This window comes from Halichoeres trimaculatus, unplaced genomic scaffold, assembly GCF_033239565.1.
Source record: "Halichoeres trimaculatus isolate MK-OKI-2021-1 unplaced genomic scaffold, fHalTri1.1 fHalTri1_scaffold_17, whole genome shotgun sequence".
NCBI lineage: Eukaryota > Metazoa > Chordata > Actinopteri > Labriformes > Labridae > Halichoeres > Halichoeres trimaculatus.
In genome coordinates this window covers 466,987-491,670 of record NW_027437195.1, presented here as the reverse complement: position 1 = coordinate 491,670, position 24,684 = coordinate 466,987, and the positions used below count along the sequence as shown (strand labels likewise).

The window sequence follows — 24,684 nt, the reverse complement described above, 5'->3', positions numbered from 1 at the left end:
ATGAAAGCTAAACAGCACAGGCTTAAGGCTAAAACACAAGCTAAAGGCTAAGACACAAACTTAATACTAAAACATGGGCTAAAGGCTCACACAGGAGCTAAAGGCTAAACACAGGTTAATCTGTTTTTGCTAATGTTCATTTCAACCTACAGTTAGCAGTTATTCTGCAGTGGTCTGTTAAAACTTGAGAGTCTATCAATAAAATGAAGAGCTAGGTTACATTAGCTCTGATTGGTGAAGTTGGAGTTGGTAGATGAGCTCTGGTAGGACACAACCAGGATTCACCAATGTTACGTAATATTTTTCTTGCCTCTTTGCATCCTGGGAAAAGTTGTCTTGAACAAAGAAAGGTAGTGTTGATATAAGTTCTGCTCTTTACAACAATTGTCAGGGCATTGGTAAGTGTAATGTCTTTATGACACTGAGTGATGATACTCATGGGAAACACTCTTTAACCTGGAAAAGCGCTTGACCTGTCAGTTAGGTCAGTCATGCCCTTCTATGGGCAGTTGCTTTAAAAACACTGAGTAATTAGAAGTGACCCCTGAACAGTGTGTGCTGACAGAGACCAGCCTGTGAACATGTTTGTTTCTGCTGTTACTGTCAGCAAAATAGACATCCAGCAAAAAGTCTGTAGTTGGAATACAACAAGGCAAATCAAAGAATCACACTCACTGTCTCCATCTAGTGAGGTATCAAATTTAATCAAACTCAGTATAAGAAAATTAACAAAATCAGATAAAATTGTATTCTGGAAAAAAAAATCCACATAATGTTCAGACCATGTTCACATCATGTTCCCATCATGTTCACATTGTGTTCACACCATGTTTACATCATGTTCACATCATGTTCACATCATGTTCACATCATTTTCACATCATAATCACACAATGTTCACATCAGGTTCACATCATGTTTACACCATGTTCACATCATATTTACATCATGTTCACATCATGTTTACACCATGTTCACATCATATTTACATCATGTTTACATCATGCTTCCATCATGTTGACATCATGTTCACACCATTTTTAACATCATGTTCACATCATGTTCCCATCATGTTTACACCATGTTCACATCATATTTACATCATGTTCACATCATGTTCCCATCATGTTTACACCATGTTCACATCATGTTCACATCAGGTTCACATCATGTTTACACCATGTTCACATCATATTTACATCATGTTCACATCATGCTTCCATCATGTTGACATCATGTTCACACCATTTTTAACATCATGTTCACATCATGTTCCCATCATGTTTACACCATGTTCACATCATGTTCACATCAGGTTCACATCATGTTTACACCATGTTCACATCATATTTACATCATGTTCACATCATGTTCACATCATGTTTACACCATGTTCACACCATTTTTAACATCATGTTCACATCATGTTCACATAATGTTCCCATCATGTTTACACCATGTTCATATCATGTTCACATCATGTTCACACAATGGAGTGCTTGGCCTGACAGTAATTGACGTTTGAATTCAACACAACCCCTCCCCACAAACAAACAAATATTTTCATTTAAGTTCCTGATGTCTGAAAGAATAATTTTAAAGAGTTCACAGATCAGGAAGAGTGGGCGCTGTGGAGCAGTCAACTGGTACCTGTGCATTAGTATGGATAATTGTCACCTCTTGGTATGAATGACTATCAGGGAAATTAACCAAAGGGTTGATGAAAAAATATAGCCCAAATGAGCGATTTTATAGAGATTATGTCCCGCGCTAAAGCTCCCTTGCCGTGGCCCCCGCTAAGTGCGGCTAAAATCGTTTGGATCTAAATAACTTCTGAAGGACTCTGAGCTGCACGATGTTTGTCTGAGTGAGTATATGAGCATGCACACACCTATAAATAAGGTCCAGGTGTCAAAAAAACAGAGTTGCCCTTTAAGTGTTTTTTCTCTACATGTTATCTCCTCTTAAGGTGTCTCCAGACATTGATTAGTGTCCATTGAGCCCAGATGTGAGATTTCACAGCAGAGATAAACCTGCTAAAGTCTGGTTTTAGTCTCTGTTGCTTATTTTTTATTCATCACAGATTTACAGAGAGCTTCTTCTTATTACTCATTGACTGGATTATTTCAGGGCCAGGAGTTACAAATTCATCTGCATTGTATGTGTGTGTGTGTGTGTGTGTGTGTGTGTGTGTGTGTGTGTGTGTGTGTGTGTGTGTGTGTGTGTGTGTGTGTGTGTGTGTGTGTGTGTGTATGTGTGGGAAGGAGATGTTAAGTGGCCTCCTCAGAAACCAGTGAGTGACTCCACTGAGGCCCTGTTTACACAATAACATTTTATCTGAAAACGCTTAAACACAGGGAAAAAAATCTGCCTTTACATGGAAGCACTGCAGTAAGCATGCCAGGCCTGTAGGTGGCACTACAACTGTCTTGTCCAGAAGCAGTTTTTGGTAGATCTCCATTGAAGTAGAATTTTGCTGATCATCTGGTGCATTGGTGAATGCTAAGAGCAGAAGTGGAGCAACAGATGTTCATTTTGTTACAGACAGTCAGCAGATTCAGCAGATCGAGCAGCACAAGATCAACATGGTAGTCCGTGATGATCATAACAACAGTACTGTTGGACTATTATGTGCACTTGCGGGAACAGGAGCGTGATGTCAGCGTTTCCACTAAAAACGCTCGCTTACTGTTTACACAGTAAGGGTGGCGGCAGGGTTTCAGAAAAAATCCACTTGGAGGCCGATTTTAAAAGTTTGTGATTTGGATCTTGTGTAAATGTAAGGCAACAATACTTTTGCGTTTCACCCTAAAACCATTGTTGTGTAAACTGCCCCTGTGTCTACACCAAACAGTCCACATCCTGTCTCTATTTCCATCAGTCGGTCTCTCTGTGTGACTGTGCAGCTTTGCTCTTTAAATGATCAGATTTCATTAAACATCATGACTTCCTGTATGAAGATTGTCAGGATGAAGATGTAAGTTCAAGTCATTTCTGGATCCTTTCTCTTTCAGGAACTTTAAAATCAATCTGATCCGAACTTTGATTAGGGTCTGTATCTCTGTAAGGTTAGCTACTGCAGCCTGTTGATGAGAAATTCTGTTCAGTATAGGAAACTTACAAAGAAAAAAAAAACAAAAAAAAACAAAAGGAAGAGCTCAAGTTTAAAAAAAGTCCTCCATGAATTACTCTGTAGCTCCTCTCTTAGGCCCTGAAGAGGAACCCTGCCACGCCCTGCAATGATTGTTGTAAGAAGTCCATATTTAAACACAGGGAACTGTGGCAGTCTGTTTGTTTAAGCTACGTTGTTCTCCAGCCACAATTCGATCTCCTTCTCGTTCGCTCTTATCCATTCAATATTGTTTTTCACAGTCTCCAGCGCCTGCTTCCGAGGCATCTCGCCTGCTCCTGCATCTGGTGTTAGACTGAAGAAATGCTCCATCTGCAGCAAAGACAAACTGATCAAACACAATCTGCAAACAGATACTCCAACATGCCCTCCTCAGCCATCAGATAAAAAAATAAAGCTTAGCTGGACAGCTAAGCGGGTCTGTTAACTTTCTATGGATCTTTATGTGTGAACACATCCACCCTCCTGCCAGCCCACAGAGAGAAGTTTACTCATAATGAGCCAAAGCAGCAGGAAATGTTTGTGAACTTTTATGCGAACCTGAAAGAGCAGCATGCCACAGGAAAGAGAATCATAGTCTACACGCCTCCTCACATGCAGCATTCTTACAAACCTAGGTCACGGCTGCTTTGTCCACCATCATGTGAAGTCTGCTCAGACCTCTGTATGGCTTCTTTTTGATGCAGCAGAGGAAGGTACAGGAACAGGATTCAAACTGCACGTTTCAGCTAACTGTAACTCAGCTCACTCATACAACAGCAGCACGCAGGGCTTACCTTCCACAGCTGCAGCTCGGTGTTGTAGCTGGTGGAGATTCGACCCAATAGACGCCCGAGGTTCCTGTCATTGATGGTGTACCTGTCAGGATGAAACGTTTGAGATTAACAGAATGCTTTAAAACACCTCAACTTCAGTCTTAAAGATGAACTTCTGTAAAATCCTCCAAAGGGTAAGGTGAAGGATGGTAAACTGTAGCTTTTCTTTATTTAGCAACCTTCTCCTTCTACACATTTCATTTCTGAGTCAAAAGAGTTTAGAAGAATGATCCTGTTTCAAAGATAGAAACCATGTGTAATAGTGTCTGCTCTGCCTTTTGTCTTCATTGGGTCTATCTTCCAAGAGTTATGTCATTTTATCAGCTCATCGACCTTGATCTTTAACAGCAAACATGCAGTTTCACACTTTGATCCTGTCCCAGCTGACCCCACAGGGTGCCAATTATCCAATAAACAAAATCTAAGCTGCTGATTGCTCTTTCAGGGCCGTTACAAAAATAATGTTTATGGATTACTTTAGTTCTTTACAGCAGGTCATGGTGCAAGGCTGCAGGGTTGCTGAGAGTTCAGAAAAACATGATGCTGTTGCAAAAATGAAATCAAGTTTCGAATCCAGACAAAACACTATGCAGAAAGGACTGAATACTGGAGTGAGCATGCCTAATCAGGAGCTTCTTCAGGCTCAGGAACAATGGGCTTTACATCCATCACAGATCACAAGCCAACAGGTGGCAGCAGAGAAACATTAGAGCTGAGACTTAAGAGCAAGCAATGACATACAAATGTACAGTTCTACAATTTCACTTAGCAGATGCTTTTGTCCAAAGCAACGTAAACACAAGAAAGAATTAAGATAGAAGGGAAAACCGTTGTCAGTGCAACAAAGTGCAACAAGTTATTTGGCTGGAGGTGCTGCCATCAAGTGAAGGAGAAATGTATTTTTGTCCTCATGTTGAATGATGTAGCCATACCTGGACATAGTAGGCTCTATGCACAGATCACTTCAGCAGTGGAGTTAAGTGACTTAAGTGTTTCCAGTTACCGAAAGAACCATTAGAAAGTTACAGTAAATGTTATAATGGCAGAAATTAAATAAATAAGGTGTCTGCTGGAGTTGCCTAAAGTATCGGTCAATGATATACAGAGAATCATCCTGGTATCTAGTACAACACCATGTAGCAAATGGTATAACGGCTTTAAAATGTATGTGTTTTTATTTCTTTGGAGCATTGAAGGTAATTTTCTAACACTAGCCAGCCTGAGCTAGAAGACTTATTTTTGTTTTTGTGTTTTAAGTCAAGAGCTGCAGGTCAATCATACTTTAAAGAGGGTTTAATCATATGCATATACCTCTCACTTCATGTGTTTGTATTTTTATTGAAGCATAATGTAAAAACAGGGCCACAAGAGATCTCCCTGAGAGCCCACTGATACATTACTCTCTGACTAGAGATTTCTGTTCCACACGATTGTAGCAGGATGACGTGTCTCAGCCACGCTTCATTATGAGCTGCATTGATGGAGACACTGTCAGCTAATGACCTCACGGTGGCACTCTATAAAAATGAGTAGAGGCAGCCTGCCCTCCCTCTTGCTCTGGCTGTACCCGTCACTTCCGGGTCCCTTCGTTCCTCTCCTCTTGCTGTTACCAGTGCAGGTATGTTAGCAGTGGCTGCCAGTAATGCTCAGTTATCATTGTGTCTTACTGATTTGCCTGATTCAGCTTGTTTTTAGACACCGTCACGGTTTCCTGCTCTTGAGACAGGGATTGGCAGAGATCGCCATCGTACAGCACCATTTAAGACGCGCTTCTCTCGTTCCTCTCTCTCTGTCCCTTGTGGGTGGTCTCCCATGCGACCTGATTGGCAGTGGCGGACTGGGACTGAAAAACAGCCCTGGACTTTCACTCAGCCCAGCCCACAACAACGTCCAGATGGCCAGTCTGCCCCTGCTGATTGGTATGTATGGATAATGACTAGCCTGTGTTTCTTTCTCTGCTCCTCCAGAATTACTAAAAGTTAATTCTTTATTTGTGACAGAGGCTGTATGGACCGCGTGTTTTGCTAGGGAGTTCCAGCGGTGCTACAATTAATGTAAGGACATTGCAGCTTTTCCTGCTTGGATGCTGCTTCCCCCTTTATAGCCCCTGCTCTGCACTGTTTAGCCTTTGCTGCCTTGGCTGTGCTAACGTATCTGAGCTGCTTGCCTCGCTTGGCCGCTGCTCTCGCTAGGCTTCAGCTCAAGTCGCACCCATTCTGACTCGGTGTCAGCAGCTGCTTTTTGCCTCTGCCCTACTGCTGCTATAGAGGGATTATCAGTCTACGTCATCATAAAGCTGCGCATGCATCTTGCCCGCCGAAGCAGCATTTAGCTCCATTCATTCAGGTGAGTTAGCATTTTTCAAACACTAAATTGTACCTGTTAGCAGTGTAAAAATGTAAGGTTGTTGACTAGTCAGTTGTCAGAAACAATTCTACACAGTAGGGGCAACTTCTGTCAAGTTATGACCGTTACAGCGCAACCGGTGTTTCGGAGTTAATAGCGACCATGCTAACTGGTGACTTTCAGTCGAAGGTATCAGTGATTAACGGCCGAGAGTCACCAGTTAACAGGGTCACTCTTTACACTGAAACACCAGCGACGACTGCAGGTGTGTAATTAAATGCGTCTTCTTTATCCAACCTCAGTCAACCAGGTTTGACTGCAAACAAGCAACATTAACTTGCTGATATTCAAAATATAGATTTGACTTCGCTTATTTAATGAAAAAGTTGGTTTGGGGCTGAGGTTGCGACCAAACATGGACTCAATATAGACAGTAAATAATGAGTGAACCTATATGATTAACATAAAATGATTTTGGAATCAAAGCAAAATTAGGTAATATTATGAAATGCTGAAACAGTCTTTTAACCCTGAAATACACAACCATTAGTATTGTGATTTGGTACAGTTCTCGGGACGTAGTTTTCTGGTTCTTTTATTATGAACTGAGTCAGACTCAGCAGTCTGTATGCTTTTTTTGGTTTGGGAGGGTTTCTGATTTATTGACGCATGTTTACGTCCTGGTCTGTCACAGTCTGGTAAGTGTCTACGGATAATGCAGTCATGAGCATCGAGTGACAGTTATGTGTTCAAATTCCTCTCTGGGGTACATACTAGATTTCCCAGCTAAAAAAGTCTGTCCACCCAATATCTGTCCACTTGCTGATCTTTTCTATCCACTCACTGCTGTTTCACAAACCTGGAAGCCGTTCAAATGCTGCCAAAATGTGTTTTTTTGGTGTTTAACTCCCCCACGTTGGTTGACAAACCATTATACTCCGCAGTGCTTCTGCACCCAAGTTGTGTGCGCATCCACGGTTATTGATAAACAAATAATCTCCCTACAAATTCTCAGGCGCTCTCCACGGACGAAGCTACTGCTGTGCTGTGATCCCCAGATTTCAGTTGTTTCACCGAGTGAATGTTAGTGTATCATGAGTGATTGGAGTGCTTTCCTCCCTTGGAATCCCGTTTTCTGTTCAGACGACCACTGTGCCTTTAATGAGCCTCAGCACCTGAATAAGGTTTTCCCCTCCCCCTGTGTGAGTGTGATCATATTTTTATCGACTGTTTTTTTTCATTATTGTGGTTGAAATAAAGTAATTGCTGGAACTTGGAACCACGTCTCCTGCTCTTGACATAATAGCAAGAACCTTAGTGGTTTGAAATTTCTCTGCTCAAAAACTATTTTCTTTGGGTGTAATTTCCAAGGTGGCGTTGCAAGCATATATGTATTGGATGACAAATTGGATGGTAAAACTAAACTAATTTGTCCAAATTCCACCCTCCAGTTGCCACTCATCAAACATGTTATACATCTAAGTGGAGATTTTATATTGTTTTTGGTACATTAGAAGATCCAACCATAGACTGTAAATAGAGTGGACAGTGTGGCTACGCCATTTATCGTTGTACGGTTTTGAAGCCAAAATACCCCCGTCACAGGCACAGCCATTGGTAGCAATTGCAGCCAGAGTCTGGGTGAAAAAAAAAAAAAATTCTTTCGAGAGTCTAACCACTTCTTGACTCTACCTCCCGACATGCATTACAATCCCCGAAAAAAATACACGAGAACGACGGCTGTCAATCATCGTTAAACCTTACTCAAAGCCTCTTTTTTTACCTCGTATAACTAATGAAAACAAATTTTTTCAGAAAAAAGAGGACTTGGATACAAGACAGCCAAACAATATCTTTAAATCACTACAACAATCAGACGTGAGAAACATTTTTTCAAGTAGTATTAATTTTTTAAAGTTTGACCACATTCCATCTGGGGCCTGTACTATGCAGCTGGATTAAGTTATCCAAGATAACTCTGCGACAACCCGCTGAACTTAACCAGATCTCCGTCATCCAGATCTGCTGTACTACGAGGCTTGTCATCAACTCAATAAGTGAATCCGGCTGGGATCTGTGCGTGCTCACAAAAAATTGGCGTGGTTAGCGGCCCCGAAGCATTATCCACAATGGAGAAGAGAGCAGCCTATTTTAAGGAGAAGCAGCAAATAATACTGCAAAAATACGAGGAGTACCACATTATTATCCAGGCCAGGAGCAACATGACTGTGGCCGCGAGAAGCCGGAGGGATTGCTGGCAAAAAATCGCCGACTCTGTGTATGCGTAAATTTCCAAAATGCTGATATTAATAGATCTATCTCATTATGTGAAGTCACGGGCAGTTAGGTCGTTATTCATTCATGTTGTCAGTCAGTGTGCGTGTGTTATCAGCATCATATCCCACCTCATAATTAGAAAGAGTCCATTTTCCAACAAATCCTAAGGAAAATGCTCATTATAGGCAGTGTGTTTTGCAGATGCAATAGCAGTGGGGAAAAAAGGACGTGGGAGTAAATAAGAAATAAATATAAACGCATCCTTCAAAGTGGTCGGTATGAAAGATTCCATTTGCACACATTTCTACTTTTCCCTGACAATGTCTCAGTTATGATGATCAGTAAGATGACAGATGTCTGTCTAACATGAGTCTGGTTCTGTCCGAGGTTTCTGCCCGTTAAAGGGAAGTTTTTCCTTGCTATTGTAACTGGCTAAATGCTGCAAAGTCCTGTACTCATGGTGGATTAAGATAAGATCAGACTCATTATCTTGTTTTGATGATGGGTTTCTGCTAATAAAATTTTATTAGCATTTACAGGTCTAGACCTGTAAATGTTTTTGTTAAGTGTCTTGAGATAACATTTGTTATGATTTGGCTCTATAAAAACAAAGATTGATTGATTGATTGATAAGATATTGTTTGTTCACAGCCCATAAGAAAAAATGTTGGGCCAGAAAGACAGAAGGCGGTCCTGCACCGGAGGACTTTACTCCAGCTGAGCAAATTGGTGACTGAGCGGTCTTTTATGCCCGCCCAAGTGAAGCGATTGGTCAGCGGGCGGTCTGTCACACCCTCTGCTCTTATCCTGGAACTTAACCTGCTCCAGACCAGGTTTAGCGCTCAGCATCAGTTACCGGGGCAATGTGTCTGGATAAACAGAGATCCACATTTGTAGTGAGGAAAACCCGAAACTTATCCAGGAAGTTATCTCTCTAAGAGCTAATCCAGCTTCGTAGTACAGGCCCCTGGAATGGCTGGAAAGATGGATTTTCTAGCCTATACTGCAGCCAGCCACCAGGGGGAGCAGTTTTTGTAGAGACCTCACTTCGAGCCGAGCAAGCCGATGTCCATTTTTATACAGTCTATGGATCCAACATAAAACCTAGTCCTAAACACACAAACAAATGTACATAACTTCCTCACAAAAGATTCATTTTCAATCCATTCAACATGTTGTATCTCTACTACACCACACCACACACTAATGTATTGTAATGACTATGCTGTTAATGTTCATGTTATGCAAGGGTTAACTGTTTCATGAGTATGGGAGGGGGAGCCAAGGGGGCGCGCATGCGTGTGAGAGAGGGAGGGACGGGTGTTCTCTTTGAGTGGCCTGAGTGGCTTGTGTGTGTGTTCTGAAAGAATTGAGGCTGAGATAACAGCTCGTGTTGCCTGTGTTTTGGCCAAATAAAAGACTCGAAAAAGAACCGAGGCTTCTAAGTGACTTTCCTGCAGTTAGGAGCATTACATTGGTGTCAGAAGCTCGAGATCCACCCACTGCATGAACCGCTGTTTTCCAGGGAGAGTGAAGATGTTCTCCGACTCAGGTTCCCGACTGCAGGTAAAGAAAGAAGTCGACGAGTGCAAAATAAACATGCCAGAAGACGCTATTACGGCCTCAGAGACCCCAGATTCACGGCGGCTGAGCGGCGTCATTCCCCGCCATTCGGATGCTGCACAGCCTGCCCATGTGTGCGGCGCGGGACGTAATGTAAACAAAGATGGCGGCGCCCAGCAGCTCTTCGTGGCCCGCTCTACAACACCGCTGTTCTCCGGAAAAGGGAGCTGGGAAGCCTATCGGGCGCAGTTTGAACTCTTAGCAGCTACAATGGGCTGGACTGAGAAGATCAAAGCTGTGCAGCTAGCACTTTCACTGACGGAGGAAGCTGCGGACTGCCTCCTGCTCCTAAGCCCGGGGGAGAGAGAGGACTACTCGATGTTGGTCGGAGCCCTGGAGAGACGCTTCGGACTTTTCAATCTGAAAGATTCCCTGCGGTGTGAGTTCAAGCACCGTGTCAGGCGGCCGGGTGAGTCCCTCCGGTCCCTGGCACATGAGATTGAGAGCCTGGGCAGACGTGCTTATGGCTGCATGCCGAGCTCAGTCCTGTCTGAGCTAGTCTGTGACCAGTTCGTCCATGCTTTGACACCTGTGGAGCTGCGCCTTCATGTACAGCTTGCCCACCCTACCACGCTGAGCGAGGCGCTGGAACTGGCCCTAGAGAGGGAGATTGCCGCCTGCGCTATGAATACATCGACACCTACACCTGCGTTGGCTGCTGCTGTTGCTGTAAAAGAGCTGCCTGAACAGAGACCAGCATGGGCAGAGGAGCTGGTACGTGCTGTGAAAAATCTGTCAGTGAGTCCGAGAGAAAGCAGTGTGCAGCGCAACCTTCCTGCTGTCTGCTGGGGGTGTGGCCAACCAGGACACACGCTCCGTCGCTGTCCAGAGGCTAAGAGTCAGCAGGGAAACGGGAAAGGGTCCGTGTAGCCCGGATTACACGGACCCCGTCTACCATTCACCGGGATCCGCATGCTGATACTGCTGCTGACGCTGATGCTGATGCTGATGCTGTAGAGACTGTGGGCTGGACAGAGGTGGGTTACCGCTGCCATGTTCCTGTGCTGGTTGGGAGCGGTTCCTGCCCAGCCCTCGTAGATACAGGGTCTACTGCTACATTAGTTAGGCCTGATGTCGTTCCAGAAGGGACCGTTTTGAAGCCGACTTCAGTGAAATTGCGGACAGTGACTGGTCAGACGGCTGAAATGAAAGGCAGAGGGACTTTTGTTTTCACTGTGGGTAGCTTGACGGTGACCTTTTCAGCATGGGTAGCTGAAGTGAAAGACCCATGTGTCCTGGGATTGGACATTCTCAGAAGTATAGGGTGTGTATTAGACCTTGGGGCAGATATCCTCATTCTGCCTGGGGGGCAGGCTATCCAAATGATTCCACCCTATAAGCAGGTCTTCCCTGTGGCGCCTATCTGCTGCACAGCGGCGCATTCAGGGACAGTTGATCCACATCCGGATGGGATTCAGCCCAGCCCTCCCTCAAAACCCACGCAAGCTGTAATGCTGCCAAATGACTCAGTCCCACCTCTGCAACAGGTGGATGCCCCAGTGGATCGGTTGGAGGCCATCCGGGGCATCTGGGCAAAGAACTGTGTCGGTCTGGATGAAAAGCAACAAGGGGACCTGTGGCAGGTTCTGTGGGAATATAGGGACACATTTGCCCTCAGTGATAATGAAGTGGGCCTCACACACCTGGTGGAGCACCACATTGATACCGGAGATGCACAGCCCATCAAAGTGCGTCCGCGCCGTCTGCCAATGATACGACAGGAGGCAGCCGATGGTGAAGTCCGAGCCATGCTTGAAGCAGGCATAATTGAGCCCTCGGACAGCCCATGGTCATCAGCTGTGGTAATGGTCCCTAAAAAGAAAAGCCCGAGGTTCAGGTTTTGTGTGGACTATAGACCCCTCAATAAGGTCACAAAAAAGGACTGTTATCCCCTTCCTCGAGTTGACGAGACCCTAGATTTGGTGTCTGGCTCTTCATGGTTCTCATCACTCGATCTACGCAGTGGGTATTGGCAGGTACCCCTCGACAAGGAATCCAGGCCAAAGACTGCATTCAGCACCAGCAGGGGACACTGGCAGTTTAAAGTTCTCAGTTTTGGACTGTGTAATGCGCCTGGGACTTTTGAGAGACTCATGGACAGCGTTCTGGCCAATGTTCCCCAACATGAGTGTCTGGTGTACCTGGATGATGTCCTCGTCCATGGACGGTCCTTTGGTGCTGCCCTGGACTCCCTGAGGCTGGTGCTGGGGAGGATTGCGGCTGCTGGATTGAAGCTGCACCCTGAGAAGTGTCACTTTATGCGGCGGGAGGTGGAGTTTCTGGGCCACAGAGTGAGTGGTGATGGCATCAGCACACTCCAAGACAAAATCCAAGCCATCAAGGACTGGCCAGTGCCAGGTAACCAGAAGCAGCTGAAAAGTTTCCTAGGACTGGCCTCCTACTATCGGAGGTTTGTGAGGGGGTTTTCCTGCATTGGAGCCCCCCTTTTCTGCCTCCTCCAGAATAACCATCCTTTCACTTGGACGCCAGACTGTCAGGAAGCGTTTTCAGCCCTGAAGCAGGCCCTCACAAATGCCCCTGTTCTCACCACACCAGACCCCGCATTGCCATTCACGCTGGATACGGATGCCAGTGATGTTGGAATGGGAGCAGTGTTGGCCCAGGTGGGTCCTGACGGAGAGCGGGTGGTAGCTTATTTCAGTCGTGTTTTCAGCAGGAGTGAGAGGCGCTACTGTGTGACCAGACGTGAGCTACTGGCTGTTGTTTTGGCTGCCAGGCACTTCAAGTATTATCTGTGTGTTCACTATCAGGACGGACCACGCGGCCCTTCAGTGGTTGATGTCCTTCAGGGAGCCAGAGGGACAGGTGGCAAGATGGCTGGAGGAGTTGCAGTCTTTCCACTTCAGTGTTGTACACCGACCTGGGGCCCAACATGCTAACGCTGATGCCTTGTCCTGAAACCTGTGCGCTGCTGGGTTCAGAGTGGGAGGAAACCACTCTGGGAGGACGTGATGGGCCTGTCAGGGACTTCAAAGGGCCTGTGGAGTAAATTCAGCACTCTACGCATGCTGGATGGTGTGCTCCAGCGTGCATGGAAGGAACCCGCCACCGGGGAGGAGAGATGGCAGGTGGTGGTTCCTAAAACCCTCAGAGAGTCTGTGTTGGAGGCGTGTCACGGGGGCACAGGCTCAGGGCATTTTGGTAACACCAAGACCCTTCGTCGACTGCGCCAGGGGTTCTACTGGGGTCAGCACCGCCGTGATGTTGAAGATTTCTGTCGGCGCTGTGATGATTGTGCAGCCTACAAAGGTCCCCTTGACCAATCACATGCCCCTCTACAACAACAAGCGGTTGGAGAACCCATGGAGAGGGTAGCGGTGGACATCATGGGCCCCTTTCCTGTGACAGACAGAGGAAACAAGTATGTGTTGTGTGCAATGGACTACTTCACGAAATGGCCAGAAGCTTATGCTCTGCCAGATCAAGAAGCAGAAACAGTGGCAGACGCTCTGTTGGAGGGGATGTTTAGCCGATTTGGTACGCCTGATATCGTCCACAGCGACCAAGGCCGGAACTTCGAGTCCAAGGTTTTTGCAGCCATGTGTGACAGGTTGAATGTGCAGAAAACACGGACCACACCATTACATCCACAGAGCGACGGCTTAGTGGAACGTTTCAACCGTACTATGCAGCAGCAACTAGCCATCCTTACTGACACTCACCAGCGTGACTGGGACAAACATATTCCACTGGTCCTGATGGCCTACCGCTCTGCTGTTCAGAGTTCCACAAACTGCACCCCTGCCCTGCTTATGCTCGCTCGGGAGATCCGGACTCCGGCTGAGTTGGCGTTTGGATGGCCACCAGATACTGCTGGGGACCCACCAGGACCAGAGTATGCAAGGAAGCTGCAGGATCGTCTGGAGACAGCTCATGCTTTTGCCAGGGACCAGCTGGAGAGGGCTGGCATGAGGCAAAAGAGAAACTATGATGTGCGGAGCAAGGGCAGAAGCTTCAGATCCGGTGAGTTGGTTTGGGTCTACACACCCAAACGGAAGAAAGGACGTTGTCCTAAACTGGACAGACACTGGGATGGCCCATGTAGGGTGCTAGAGCGGGTGGGGGAGGTTGTTTACAGGGTTCAGGTGCCCCCTAGGGGCAGGAAGGTAGCCCTCCACCGGGATAGGCTGGCACCTTACAGGGGAGGGGGCATCCCTTCTTTTGAACAGAGTTCTACCCCACAACGCAGCCCGGAACATTCAGTGGACCCAGTTTCCCCTGTCTCACCCCCTGCAACACCCACTCAGCTACCGGTGACATCTGGACATGAGTGTGGGTCAGCTCCACACAGGCCAAGGAGACTGAGACGGAGACCACCACGGTTTGAAGACTATTGCATGACCCCTCGAGGGCGAGGGGCTTCATGACGGGGGGGGGGGGGGGGGGGGGGGCAGTGTAATGACTATGCTGTTAACACGCGCATGCGTGTGAGAGAGGGAGGGACGGGTGTTCTCTTTGAGTGGCCTGAGTGGCTTGTGTGTGTGTTCTGAAAGAATTGAGGCTGAGATAACAGCTCGTGTTGCCTGTGTTTTGGCCAAATAAAAGACTCGAAAAAGAACCGAGGCTTCCAAGTGACTTTCCTGCAGTTAGGAGCATTACAGTATGATCACACGCTGTCGCGTTCAGTGCATAAAAAAATCAGGCCAAAGTTAAAAACATCAACATTACCATTAACATTAACAAGGCTGTAGGCTTACCTTTTTTACTAGGAGCACAGGTACTTCTAATTTTAAAAAAATGGGAGCACAAAAAGAATTTAGGAGCAATATGAAATTTCTTGGATAACACAATTGTATTATTCCCACTCACACAACATACACAGTAACCTGCCTGCTTCTACCCTTTGCAATATTTACAGAACATGAGGTTGTTCTCAAACTCGAGCAAAGGGAAGAGTTTGATCTGATTGATTATTTTTGATGTAGACTAATCTATCGATTACTTTTTTGATAAGTTGATTACTCACAATTATTTTGTGTTCCAATCTTATTTGGCCTCCATATCTTATCAGTGGCTGAAGAGTGCACACCTATAAAACCCAACCTGTGTAACTCACCCCATGGTGACCTATGCTGACGTTATATCTCCTTCCTTTAAATGTCAAAATAATAAAACGGATGACTCAGCAAATTATGTGATAAATTATATGACTTTAAATAATGTTATATAACAAGAATCAATTACTGTGGTCCAACAGATTAATATTTAACACCAACATAAGTTCATCAGTTTTTGGTGGTTGTTTCAAATAATAAGTGGTAAATAACTGAATATTAAAAGAACAACCTAGTAGTAATCCTTTAGACCACATAGCTCCCGACCGTTCTATATGAATTTTTAACAGTGAAGTCTGTGCATAAAAATGATGATAATCATTCAGACACTTTAGTTAAAGTATGTTCACAATATTTACAGGGAGAACTATTTACATATCAATTTGATAAGTATTTGTGTATTAGGGGGTTTAAATATTTTTCTTACAGCAGTCATATCTGTGACCAACATCTGTTGAATGTGCTTTCCTGGTTTTCACTGCTTTAACCCAGAGTTAGATTCTCACCTCTGATTGGTCAGCCCTGTGTCATGTGAGCAGGTAACAGGGAAATGAAGTTGTTAGCAGTGTTGGTTGACCAGACCACTTATTAGCAACTTTGGGCTTTTTTGCTAATGTTTAGTTGCTTATTGGGGCTTTCTTTGCTATCTGCATGGTCTCACCTGTCTCCCAGCTCTCCACAACAACAAGTTTAGAGTCCTTTCTCTACATGCGCCACTTTTACTTCGCTCATGCGCACTCTGTCCCCCCCGCCCTGCTGAGTGTTACTGGTGTAGTGTGAGCACGAATGAGCTTCATCGGATAAATGTCCTTACTTTTAAAAAGTTAGGGGAGTTCTGAAGCTAATTTGTGACCCAAATCCTGAAAAATGCCTATAACAGAGAGCAAAGAAGACTCTCTAAATCACAATATCAGGCGCTAAACACCAGGAGCTGTCCAAGGCAGAGATGTGGAGGCTCTGTCAGTGCACAGCGCCATCAGAGCATGGAGATGTTTTCTCATCTATATTCCTCAGTGATCTTTTCCCATAAAAGCATCCACAAAAAACGATAATATGACACGTCGACTGTACCAGCACCAAACTGATAACAACTACCTATGTCAGTGAACGCAGCTTGTGCAGCTGAGACATCATTGTGCATTGTTTGAAAGGGTTCTTTTTGAAAGACAGAGAGGTTTGTTTACCTGCTTAACTAGTTTCAACCCTCTCTGTCTTTCAAAAAGAACCCTTTTAAACAGTAAAAACTATGAAGACAGTATGAACCTTTTCAAGTCATTGTGCATTATCACGAGAGGTCAGTGTTTTGCAGGTTGTCTATGCCAAGAAAGAATAATGTTGTAGGAGACTTTGCGATTTGTATAAGGATGCACAAAAATCTTAGTTTAGTTTAGTTTGATCTGCTTTGTATTTATTTATATTTTGAGCAAAATGTGAATAAAAAGGATTGAAATCCATACTCACACAGATTCTTCCTTTTTATTTTTTTTAACCACACAGCAACAATGAAAACAAAACCGTTTTGGATGTTTCGAAGACAAACATTCAGTACTATCATACGGTAGCACGACACTTTACATTAACCAGAAATTAACATGCAACCTGACTTTTGACCGGATATAGGTCATGCTTGCTTGTTCATAGGGTCTATAAATCACTGCAACAATATACTTCAGCTTTCAACAACATTCAATGATCTGTACTAAATATTGACTCAGAGCTGGGTCTGAGATCTTCTGACTCATTCTACCCCTGAGGGCAAAGAGGAGAAGGGTAGGATTAAGGGCCTTAGTGTTCTTTCACAAGCAGAGCGTAGTGGGCCAGAAGGAGTTGTGGAGAATGAGTGTCTCCCACCGAGGGAAAGCTGAAAACTGCAGCTCCACTCAAGGCTACCCAAGGCTGGACTCACACACACGCCAGAGGGGGTGTTTTTTTTTTTTAAATAACTCAGCAGTCTAGAATATATAAACATTCTGAGTTTGTGTGGGTGTTAGCAATGAGGCTATAGGCCTGAACTCTGCCTCTTCACCTCACACAAACCCTACAGAGGTAAGGAGAGCTGGGCATTTCCTATCCACCCTGTGACGATAGGTTCTCAGAACTTTGCCTCAGAAATAGTTGAGTGACATCAGGGGGAACCTTACTGTTTGTGATGACCGGGGACCTTGGTGCACTCACCTGTTGACCAGGTAGTCCCAGTTGAGTGTTGTCCAGTCCCAGGCCATGCTCTGGCCCAGTGGGTTGAGGGACACATACCGAACCAGAGTGAACAGGTCCTGACTCCTCACCACAGTCTCATCTTTGGACACCTCCAGCAGCCTGTTGGAGAAAACGGGTCATCGACTCTAAATGGTATTCAAAGCTGCAGTAGCTATCGGGTCTCAGGAGTGGCAGAAGGACGTGGTTTTACTTGTAGAGGAGATCCACGTTCTCCACAGATGCCAGTCCGTACAGCAGCTTGTCCTTCTCCTGGGCCAGAGTTGTGTCTTTGTACCTCTGGAACATGATATTCCACTTTTCTTCACTCCCTGAATTCTTCATGCCGTAGCGATAGACCAGCAGCCTCAGGTTGACGGGTACACTGCTGCAGGTCAAAGGTCAATAGAAAGAGGGGCAGATATCAGTAAAACAGAGATCAGAAAAACTTCAATCAAAAAAGTGTCCAGCAGAATACCTGATGCTCTGGTCGCTAAAACAACTTCGTTTTTTAAGGAATACAAACACAAGTTCTGTAAATGACCTCTGTAACTAATGCCGTGTTCCATTTGTACTCGGAACTGGGAAGTCGGGAGTGGGGGTGACATCATCTCTGGGTGAAGCGTTCCAGTTGCCAAGTCAGAAAAACTTGTCATAACAGCAGTATGTCTGTATATAAACGTTAAATAATACTATATATTTAAGGCTGCTTAACTGCAACAAACACTCGTCAGAAATTCTAAAATGTAGAGAATATAACAGGAGCTTAATTGCAGTTTACCCCTGGGGTGATGTGGGTGCTATGATTTCCAAGTCGGAAATTCCGACCTTCGGGGGGTCTCCTGTTGGGCTTTCCCACTCGGAACTTGGAAATACAAGTACAAATGAAACGCAGCATAACTAACATATGTGTTACCTTTGATTCTGATGAAGCTTGTGCAAAGGTTATAAAAACTATAGTTCTATGAGTGTCCACTTGAGGCCAGCTCTAAATGTGAGTCAAGCTACATTTATACTCTGATTAAAATGTCACAGTGTAAATTACCTGGTTGCTCCAGAAATCCAGTCGTCAAAGATGCGGGACGCTTCTTTTAGGGCGTCCTGATATCCCATCTGACAGGCAATGCCGAGCACTGTCTCCCTAAGTAACCTGCAAGCACATCACAGTCACTGACCACGGGTCCCCCAAGGCTCAGTATGTTCCAAATGGTCCAGCATTAAAGGCAGAGTCTGTAGGATATTTCTAAAAAATAAAACGTCAACTTTTACAGGAATATTCCTGCTCAGTCATCTCCTACAGGCCTCTGTACACTTGTGTCAGTGTCTGCCTCAACCTCCTCCTCTGCCTGGATGTTGATGTTTTGGTTGTGTCAGGACATTTCACCCTATCACAGCACGCCCAGTGTGCAAGTGACTCTGCATGTTGATTAGCGAACTTGTGGGAGAAGCTAATCAGAGCAGCTAAGATAGTGGACATAGCATGGAGGAAGAAAAACAACCAAAGTGAAATGAAACAAAGAAATAAAGCTTTTCCCTATACGAGGATGAAGCTTGGCTCGACTTTCAAACGCTTTCAAAATCAAATCAATGAGTGGATGAGCCCAAATTTCTCCTGCAAAGATCAAACTGAGGTGCTTGTTCTTTGGAGCCAAAGCAGAGAGATTTTAAGTTACTGAGCAGCTCTAGACATTTAAGTTAAACCATGGACCATGCCAGAAAACATGCAAAACCTGTCCATGCTTTTATCTTCAGTAAACCTGATGGCTGAAACAGTGTCTTTACAGGTCTTCTTAAAAGCCAGTCAGACAGCTGGTTCAGAGCAGAGTCCTCAATAAGACCAAGAAAGTGGATCCCATCAGCCCAGGTCTGAGGTCTTTTCACTGACTCCCTGTGTGTCAGAGGATAGACCTTAATCACTCCTGCTGGTTTGTAAAGAAACAAATGGATCAGGGCCAAAATATATCAGTGATCTTTTATTCTCTAAAAGAAGAGAATAAAAACAATCCTAGATTCTTTTTAAGCACTGTAGCCAGGCTGACAAACTGTCATAGCTCTACTGAGCCATGCATTCCTCTATCCCTCAGCAGTGAGGACTTAATGAGCTTTTTGAACGATAAGATATTAAAGATTAGAGATAAAATTAGTAACCACTGCGGTAGAACCTTCGACCGATGGCGAAATCGTGGAAACGTCACTTAGAGCAGGTATACTCTTGGACTGCTTCTGGCCTGTAGACTTGCCAGAGCTGGATTCAACTGTCTCTTCAGCCAAACCATAGACTTGTCTTCTGGATCCCATCTCAGCTTGGCTGCAGAAGGAAGCCTTTCCTCTGGTCGGATCTTCTTTACTAAGGATGATTAATGCGTCTTTACTGACGGGCTACATGCCCCAACTTTTTAAAGTTGCTGTTTTTAAGCCTCTTTTTAAAAGCCTACACTTGATTCAGGCTCTTTATTCAACTATAGACCAATATCTAACCTCATTTTTATTTCTAAGATCTTGGAGAAAGTTGTCGCAAGTCAGCTCTGTGAGTTTCTTCATAGCAACAGTCTTTTTGAGGTCTTTCAGTCTGGGTTCAGAGCCCACCACAGCACTGAGACTGCGCTGCTGAAAGTAACCAACGATCTACTTTTGGCTTCGGACAGTGGTGTTCTTTCTGTGCTTGTCTTGCTTGATCTTAGTGCAGCTTTCGACACTATTGATCATTGCATTCTCCTATGGAGATTAGAGGGTCTTCTTGGTATCTCAGGAACCGCTTTAGCTTGGCTTTGATTGTATCTTTTGGATCGACATCAGTTTGTTCATATGAACAACGTCTCTTCTTCGCACACCAGGGTGCAATATGGAGTTCCTCAAGGTTCAGTGCTCGGACCGATTCTTTTCATCTTGTGTATGCTTCTCTTGGCACTATATTGAAGAAACACTCCACAAACTTTCACTGCTATGCAGATAACACTCAGCTTTACTTGTCAATGAAGCCTGAAGAAACCAACCGCTTATCTAAACTTGAAGCATGCCTCACAGACGTAAGGTCCTGGATGAGAAGAAACTTCTTACTGCTGAACTCAGAGAGGAATGAAGTCATTATTCTTGGACCTAAACATCTCAGAGAAGCTTTCTTGAACAACATTGCCACCTCTGACGACATCAGCTTGGCTTTCAGCACCACTGTCAGGAACCTGGGAGTTCTTTCCGATCAGGACCTGTCCTTTAACTCTCACATCCAACAGGTCTCAAGGACGGCATTTTTTCATCTTCGTAATATCAAGAGAATTAGACACATCTTGTCTCAAAGTGATGCTGAGAAACTGGTCCATGCTTTCGTTTCTTCTAGGCTGGACTATTGTAACTCTCTTTTATCCGGCTGTCCTAATAAGTCTATTAGCACTCCTCAGCTAGTTCAGAACGCTGCCGCTCGGGTACTGACTTGGACTGGGAGGAGAGAGCACATCTCTCCAGTGTTAGCGTCTCTACACTGGTTACCTATAAAATCTAGAATAGAGTTTAAAATTCTTCTCCTGACTTACAAAGCGCTTAATGGCATCAGGCCATCCTTTCTTAAAGACTTAATTGTTCTGTATTATCCATCTGGGTCACTGCGTTCTCAACATGCAGGTCTGCTGGTTGTATCTAGGGTCTCTAAAAGTAGTATGGGAGGTCGAGCCTTTAGTTATCAGGCTCCTCTTCTTTGGAATAACTTACCGGTTGAGGTCCGGGGAGCAGACACGGTCTCAACCTTTAAGAGTAAACTTAAAATGTTCCTTTCTGATAAAGCTTACAGTTAGAGCTGGATCAGGTCAGAACCAGCTCTTAGTCATGCTGCTATAGGTTTAGACTGCTGGGGGGAACTGACACACAGGGCTGCTTTTCCCTCTTTTTCTGTCAGTCTAACTTCTAGTCTTAATGTCCTGTTATAGTTACTGACCATACACCTCTCTGGGAGGCTCTGAGTTTGTCTTGTAGGTTTCTGGGGATCGGTGATGTGGACGGTCTGCTGCTACGGCTTTGGATTATTGCTGGGAATGGTCTGCTGGTTTCACCTTAACTGTTGCCACAACGCCAAACTTCAGACTGTGTGTGTGTGTGTGTGTGTGTGTGTGTGTGTGTGTGTGTGTGTGTGTGTGTGTGTGTATGTATCTCTTTCCCTTGCTGTGTGTGTGTGTGTGTGTGTGTGTGTGTGTGTGTGTGTGTGTGCGCGCGCGTACGTACGTGTGTGTGTCTCTAACCCCAACACAGTCTCCTCAGATGTCTGTCTAACATGAGTCTGGTTCTGTCCAAGGTTTCTGCCCATTAAAGGGAAGTTTTTCCTTGCCATTGTAATTTGCTTAATGCTGCAAAATCCAGTACTCATGATGGGTTAAGATGTGATAAGACTCCTTATCTTGTCTTGATGTTGGGTTTCTGTTATTAAAATTTTATTAACATTTACGGGTCTAGACCTGTAAATGTTTTTGTAAAGTGTCTTGAGATAACATTTGTTATGATTTGGCACTATACAATTAAAGATTGATTGATTGATTGATTGATTGATTGATTGATTGATTGATTGATCTTCTGATCCAGTATGAACCATCAAGACCACTCAGGTCATCTAGATCAGGCAGCTCTCTGCTTTCTGTCCCCAAAGTCAGAACCAAACATGTAGAAGCAGCGTTCAGCTTCTATCCTTCCTTTCTGGGAAAAAACTGCTGGAAGAGCCCAGTTTGAATGTCGAGGTACTGACAAGTGAGGAAACTCCTGCAGAGTCTACCCTTGAGGAAAGAGCAATGATTCACGTTGGATCAGTAATAGTCAGTCAGCAGACAGGGCTGTACCTCTCTGTCTGGGTACCTTCATCCTTCCATCCAAGCTGTGTTGAGATTGCCTGAACATGTCCACGGAAAAGTGTCTGGAAAGATGAAAAAGGTTTAGTTCAGTTAACAGTTTCTAGGAGAAGACGTATCGCGCCATGTTCAGCAGTAACAGTATGAGGACTGTCAGGTAAAGTCAACTATGAGGACTTAGAGAAGGATGCATCCTCTTTAATCAGCTATAGATCATCATTACATACTGATCTGATGAGGAAATTATGACATTTATATAAACGTAATATATATAAATTAAACTGTAGTTCCTGCAGTTGAAAATCTCATAGTTCCTCAAAAAATCCCATAGCACCTTCTATTGAACCTCACCTGATGGCAGGAGACCCACACAGCTCTCAACAGTGCAGCACAATGTCCTGGAATCATCTTTTTTTTTTTTTTTACATTTCAGTTGTTTTAGATTCAGATATCTTTGATTTCTCGTGTCTCAAGCTCTGCTAATGACAGATTTCTGGCTTCCTCACCTGAAACATTGGGTAGAGAGCAGCGTTGCCTGACAGCATGTCTCGAACATAAGCGATGGAGGAGGCCACACGGTCCCACACTATGTAGTCCTTCTCATCTTTCAGGTACATGGTGAGGTTGAAGGCATTACCATAATCTATGATGTCTGCCCTGAGCAGTGAAATGAAACAGTGTCAGATATGTCTGTATGTGGCTGAAGGTTAACACTGTGTGTTCTCTGTTCAGAGGTGAGATTTTACCTTGCAAGAGCAAAAACATCATCGATGTAGCTCGTCCTGTCAGCTGGATCAAAGTCCTGTGTGAGAAAGAACGTGAACATTTATATAAAGATAATGATCTCTTTTGACCCTACAGAGCTAAACGTAGCGCTGGTGCTATCAATGGCTTATTCATTTCTGTTTGGAGGTAGAAACCAGATAAGATAAGGTAATTTCTGGACTACGAGACACATTCTTTTCCTGCTCTCAACGAAGGCCACCTCAGATGTCTACATATTTGGATTTATGATAACAGGCTTTCTGCTGTTGGAAGTTGGCAGTTTCCTGATTTATTGTAAATTCTGGAAGACGCAGGCAGCACTTTTGGCAATTGTCAAGCTGCCTGTCATTGAGGGATTGTACAGGGCTGTCAACAATGTACGACAACTTGGAGAAGCTGTCAGCTCGGCTCGGCTGTAATGGGCCACCAAATTAGGACCTTGGGTACGCCACAGAGATGACCAGGGACTTTAAGACAGATGAGGAATTGCAGAGTCCGCCTGACCCAAAATTTTTATCTTTCATTCGGCTCCTCCTTGCCTCTCCTGGATAGTATGCAGACAGGAATCCCCCCCCCCCCCCCCCCCCCCCCCATTTGCTTTGAGCCCTGCCGCTTAAATACAGATGCTGCTTCATCCCACCTATACAGCTAGTCTTGTCACATGAGACCAATGAAATCAGTGGACCAGTGCAACTGCTTGAATTTAACCAAACACACTCGCGCCAAATTCAGAACAGTTGTTTTGTACTTCATGTACACACCCTCATAGTGGAAAACACATGAGGAAATGCATGTGACACAGCTTTCAAGTAAAAGGGGATCAATCTGGCTGTTGAAGAAAGAAATAAAGCTGCTGCACGTAAGCTTGGCATCAATGAATCGATGGTAAGATGTGGAGATGACAGCCTCAAGACCCGGCTCAAAGCACAACAAGAGCTTTCAGTTGTAAGCAGAAGGCCTGAACCTGAAAACGTTCTTGAGGACTAGGTGAACACACAGAGGGCTTACATCCAAGAGCAGACAGCTGAGGTGTTTCCACCGTGCAGATCCAACAGAAAGCCAAAACAATCACCACTGAAAAGAAGATTAAAGATTGAAGAGGTGGGCCATGGTGGTGTCTCAGATTTATGGGATGAAAAGGCCAGTTCACCAAGGCATGTACAACTCTGTGTCAGCAACCCCTCCTGACTAAGAGGAAAATGTTACAAACTCCTGCAATTCATCAACATTGTGAATACTGATGTGAAAAAAAAAAACCTCCTAAAAGAAATTGCTGCGAAAGTCAAAAAGATTAGGATTATAGGGCTATAAAAATAAATTAACAAGTTGAAAAAGATGAAAGAAACTTCCAAAGTTATTTTTATTCTTACAGTGGATCACTTCAGTGTATATTTAGTTCATTTGAGGAAAAAATTCGCTGATTCAGTTAGCTCCCAAGGTAATACAGCTGGAGCTAATACCAGAACCGCTGATACGAATTCTGAATCAATCCTCAATCCTCTAACTTTTATTTGTCATCAATTGCTCATGGCTGGAAAACCCCATAGAGCAGGGGTGGGCAATTAATTTTTACCAGGGGCCACATGAGGAACCTGAATTGTGTCAGAGGGCCACCAACTTTCTTCCATCGTAAAATG

At 44.5% G+C, this 24,684-nt stretch overlaps 1 protein-coding gene across 1 annotated transcript in view; it reads right to left on the bottom strand.

Annotated features, from left to right (window-relative positions):
* Positions 1 to 2,642: 2,642 nt before the first annotated feature.
* The window catches only part of enpep (glutamyl aminopeptidase), a 42,605-nt gene continuing 20,563 nt past the window's right edge, over positions 2,643 to 24,684 (bottom strand). The window contains exons 13-20 of the mRNA XM_074692433.1: positions 23,029 to 23,084; positions 22,789 to 22,939; positions 22,274 to 22,347; positions 18,505 to 18,609; positions 17,674 to 17,847; positions 17,442 to 17,582; positions 3,907 to 3,988; positions 2,643 to 3,442 (exon numbers count right to left, since the gene is read on the bottom strand). Coding sequence (XP_074548534.1) covers positions 3,296 to 3,442; positions 3,907 to 3,988; positions 17,442 to 17,582; positions 17,674 to 17,847; positions 18,505 to 18,609; positions 22,274 to 22,347; positions 22,789 to 22,939; positions 23,029 to 23,084 — 930 coding nt within the window. The 3' untranslated portion in view covers positions 2,643 to 3,295. The remainder of the gene's footprint in view (positions 3,443 to 3,906; positions 3,989 to 17,441; positions 17,583 to 17,673; positions 17,848 to 18,504; positions 18,610 to 22,273; positions 22,348 to 22,788; positions 22,940 to 23,028; positions 23,085 to 24,684) is intronic.